The 3,826-nt window shown below is 42.2% G+C and overlaps 1 protein-coding gene across 1 annotated transcript in view; it reads right to left on the bottom strand.

Annotated features, from left to right (window-relative positions):
* The window catches only part of LOC111873308, a 17,580-nt gene that overhangs the window by 9,447 nt on the left and 4,307 nt on the right, over positions 1-3,826 (bottom strand). Inside the window, exon 2 of the mRNA XM_023867916.2 lies at positions 1,210-1,364. Within this exon, the coding sequence (XP_023723684.1) occupies positions 1,210-1,293 (84 nt within the window). The 5' untranslated portion in view covers positions 1,294-1,364. The remainder of the gene's footprint in view (positions 1-1,209; positions 1,365-3,826) is intronic.

Genomic DNA, 3,826 nt, shown 5'->3' with positions numbered 1-3,826 from the left:
ATCTCGAGCATCATTTGCTCTGTGCTTCAAGTGACTACTGATGACGCTGCTTCTGGCTTCAGTTTTTGGTGTCTCTCTTCGTCTGATGCCTACCCTTTGACCTGTCCAGCAAGGGAGGCCCTGCCAGTAGCTACACTACCGCAGGTATAGCTCTCAGGGTCCTTGGCATACTCAAACCCCCTCACCACGATAAAGTGGAGACACCAACGAGGGGGGGGGAAGATATATTGGACATCAAATACAAACAACTCTTCAGTGTAATAGCTCTATCTAGGAGACAGTTCTGTATAGAACACATGTACATATACACTTTGTTTTTGCTTAGAATGAATGATACCAGGATATTGACCTTTCCTCCTGGGACATTCTGTATACATAGCTCCTGAAATGTATATCCTCTACAATTCTGTATATTCTGAACCCTGTCGAAAGCAAGAGTTTCAGCCTGGTGCAGTTCATGATCTGCAAACTTCAGGTCACTGCTGTGGTCAGTCCACAGGTTAAGTAGGCCTACGAATTAATTTCATAGCATGTGCTTTGATGCTATCGAAAGTCATTCGAATTCACGTGTACCCCAAATCATATTGTTAGAATTAATTTCATAATTACCTATAAAATTTAAAAGAGAGTGCTTTTCCCTTGGACATGATGCGGTGTGCTCGGGTAAAGGATCACACTAGAATTCGCGGCTACACTTCCCCTGAAGTACAACGTTTCATTGTCACCGCTCTCATAACTTTAATTCTACCAAAGTTTGCTTCACTTTCAAATTGTTCCACTTATCATCGTTGTATTTACTTGTGTGTTCTGAATAGCCACCTTCCCCTGGCTGTTCTACCCGCCGTAATGCATTCATGCTCTAACGTCTTGCATTTGGTGCTAACAGCTTCTCATTGCTTCAGTTAAGTTTCGTGTATGACGTGGCCTACCGTCCTTTGGTGTGTGATCAGCCTGTCGTAAGGCCGCTACCTGCATACAGGATAGCATAAACACAGAATAACGCACACAGACATCCTTTCCTTGAATGGGTTTCGATCCCACGACCCATACGGTCCAGCGAGGGAAGACAGTTCATGGCTCAGACCGCGTGGCCACCGTGATCGGCGATTGAATAGTACAATTGCACAAAACAAATGCCAAGAATCGATTTTCTTTTGTATTCTTAACTAAACATTAAAATGTACATATATCTACTTATATTCTACATACTTGTTCTATCTCTTTTCCATGATCCACAGATGGTCCTGTCTGCTCTTTCTTAAATTTATCATTGTCTTTCCAATCGGAGCACATCTCTGACAAGAGGGACTGCAACTTGAAGTCCTTCTCACTGATCTGCTCGTCTGCTTCACGTCTTGAGGTCCCTATGATAACATAAAAACTATATGAGCGAATATGCTGTCCTACTGCAGAGCAACCCTGCGGGGAATACTCTGATATACTGCATCCACTGTGGGAACGACGGTGCCTCATCATCACTTAGTAACGTAAACATTTACATCATCACATAACAGGTTTTCGGTTCTTATTCTGCAGTGGGTAATTCATACTGTGGCATTCCCGCTGAAAGCCGGTCAGAAAATACGTTGGGGTTACGGAAGAGTAAACTCCACGTAAGCTTAGCAACAGTTATGCACACAACAATAATTGGGTTATGGGGAGCTGTGTTTTTGTTGACTGTTGAGACACTATACTAGGGGATCGAAACATGTTTAATCACTTCGTTTTCTCACCGACAGAAAATTTAAAGTCTTGATAGAATGTGAATTTTCTACGCCAAGAAAAATATCTCTGGGGTTCTCCAAGGTTCCTTCCTTGCCCCAGTATTGTGCAATCTGTTCGTAAATGATATCTCTGGGGCACCTGGAACTAATCTTACTCTGTTCGCGGAATATACCCATATTTACGCAGCAGAGAAACAGGAGCGTCCTGTTCTCTGTAAACTGCAGCGCGGATTCACTGCAGGGAATTCATGGTGTAAGTGCTGGAACATGAAGACTAATGAAGGAAAGCAGTAGGCGATCTGTGTGTTCTTCTAGAGGGCCTGACGTACTATAAGTAAGCGGACGGGATATTACTTTGTAAATAATGCAGTGTATTTCGGTGTCACTTTCGACAAGATGACGACATGGAGATACCACTTCGAAAGTGCTGTACCCAATTCTCTGTTCACAAGTAGGCGTTTAAGTATTAATATGAAACTTAAGCTTTACAAACCTCTGAGTATGTGAGTTATAACTCTTGCGAGTCCCACCTGGGATAATGCGATGGACGCTTACCTCTTGAATTTGCAGCGCCTGCACAACAGAGCACTCCGCGCTACTGGAAATCTTGACAGGTGAACACCAGTCCGCAAATTGCACCTGGCTTTCAAAATTCCTTAAATTATGGAGGTCACATGCAGAAGTAATCCTAAACCATGTAAATCCACATGTACGTGGTATTGGACAAGGAGCCTACGGCTGTCCAACTGGCTAACTGCAGTTTCAGAGTTGTGTCACAAGTTGAGCATAACCTGCTGCACGAGCCTTCACTGACAGGAAACCTCTATATATTGTCAATTGTTTGCGTGACTTAGACTCCGATTTGGATTGGTGAATCAGTTTGTTGGATGTTCACTAGTTGTAACTACAAATCACCGTAACACTTTCAAGATTAGTGCAAATATAACACAGATGTGAGGTCTCCTATTCACTTCTCTTGTAAGCACTCTGCACTAGTCTCTCAGTTACGTTGAGCTCTCCTGGACACTCCACACAGAGTCACCTAGAAACTGAAAACTGAACTTCCCGCAGAGTCGGAGTCAGAGTTACTTTACGAATGGCGGCTTACCGCCAATGAGTTCGTCTAGGCCCCTTGAGGCCTATGGCCAGAAAATTTTTTTTTCCAACTGAACTCTTGCGGTAATAGTCTTTATGTAACATCCTCTCTGACGAAAAGATGGGTCTGTCTGTTATGAACACATTCGACCTTTCGTCAAGTGTACATTTCGCACATATAATATGTTATCGAAAACCCTTCCTTTTGCTTTAGACACAAGTAATCTGTCAGTACAGGCTTTACAGAGCAGATCATGCTTAACTTACAGATCTTATAATACGATGAAATGTTAGTCATTTAAATGGTCGTAAGCTTGACCACCGCCAAGTTTAAGCCTCTTATATTTTCTGTGGATGGCTTCACCTTGTCCTATACCGCGAACATGTTCATAATCATGATTTTGTATGACTTCTGCTTGACGTCTGCACAATTTTGTTATATAATTGTACACATATGGAAAGTTAAAAGCCGTGTGCAAGTCGCGGACTGGTGTGCACCTTGGAAAATTTCCAATGGTGTGCAAAACCTTGTTTTGCATGCGCTGCAATTTTAGGAGGTAGGTGTCTGCCGCTAATTCCCAGGAGGGATAAGCGTAAGTCATTACTGATCTGGTCAGTGCCTTTAGAGGGATAGTCTAATGCCTGCGTTTGAACGCTCACTTTTGAATAGGGAGTAGATACTGATAAATGTTCTGAAAGCTTTGGCTTCAGTCATTTCTATGAGAAGTCTCCAGGTAATCATCTTATCGAATACAATAAAAGTGGCATATACCAAATGAAATGTGTAGATTGCCCTTTGAAATACATTGGGCAAACGGGCAGAACATTTAACACTAGATATAAAGAACATATACATGATATCAGGAATAATGATAGCAATTCCGGGTATTCAAATCACATACTAAATACAGGACATGCATTCGGAACAATAACAGAGGTAATGGAAGTTGTAACAACGGGAAAGAAGGGCAGACATTTGAATACATTACAGAAATACCATATATATA

The sequence above is a fragment of the Cryptotermes secundus genome, unplaced genomic scaffold, assembly GCF_002891405.2.
Source record: "Cryptotermes secundus unplaced genomic scaffold, Csec_1.0 scaffold189, whole genome shotgun sequence".
NCBI lineage: Eukaryota > Metazoa > Arthropoda > Insecta > Blattodea > Kalotermitidae > Cryptotermes > Cryptotermes secundus.
Note: the sequence above shows the minus strand (reverse complement) of the source record. Positions and strands in the feature narration are given on the sequence as shown.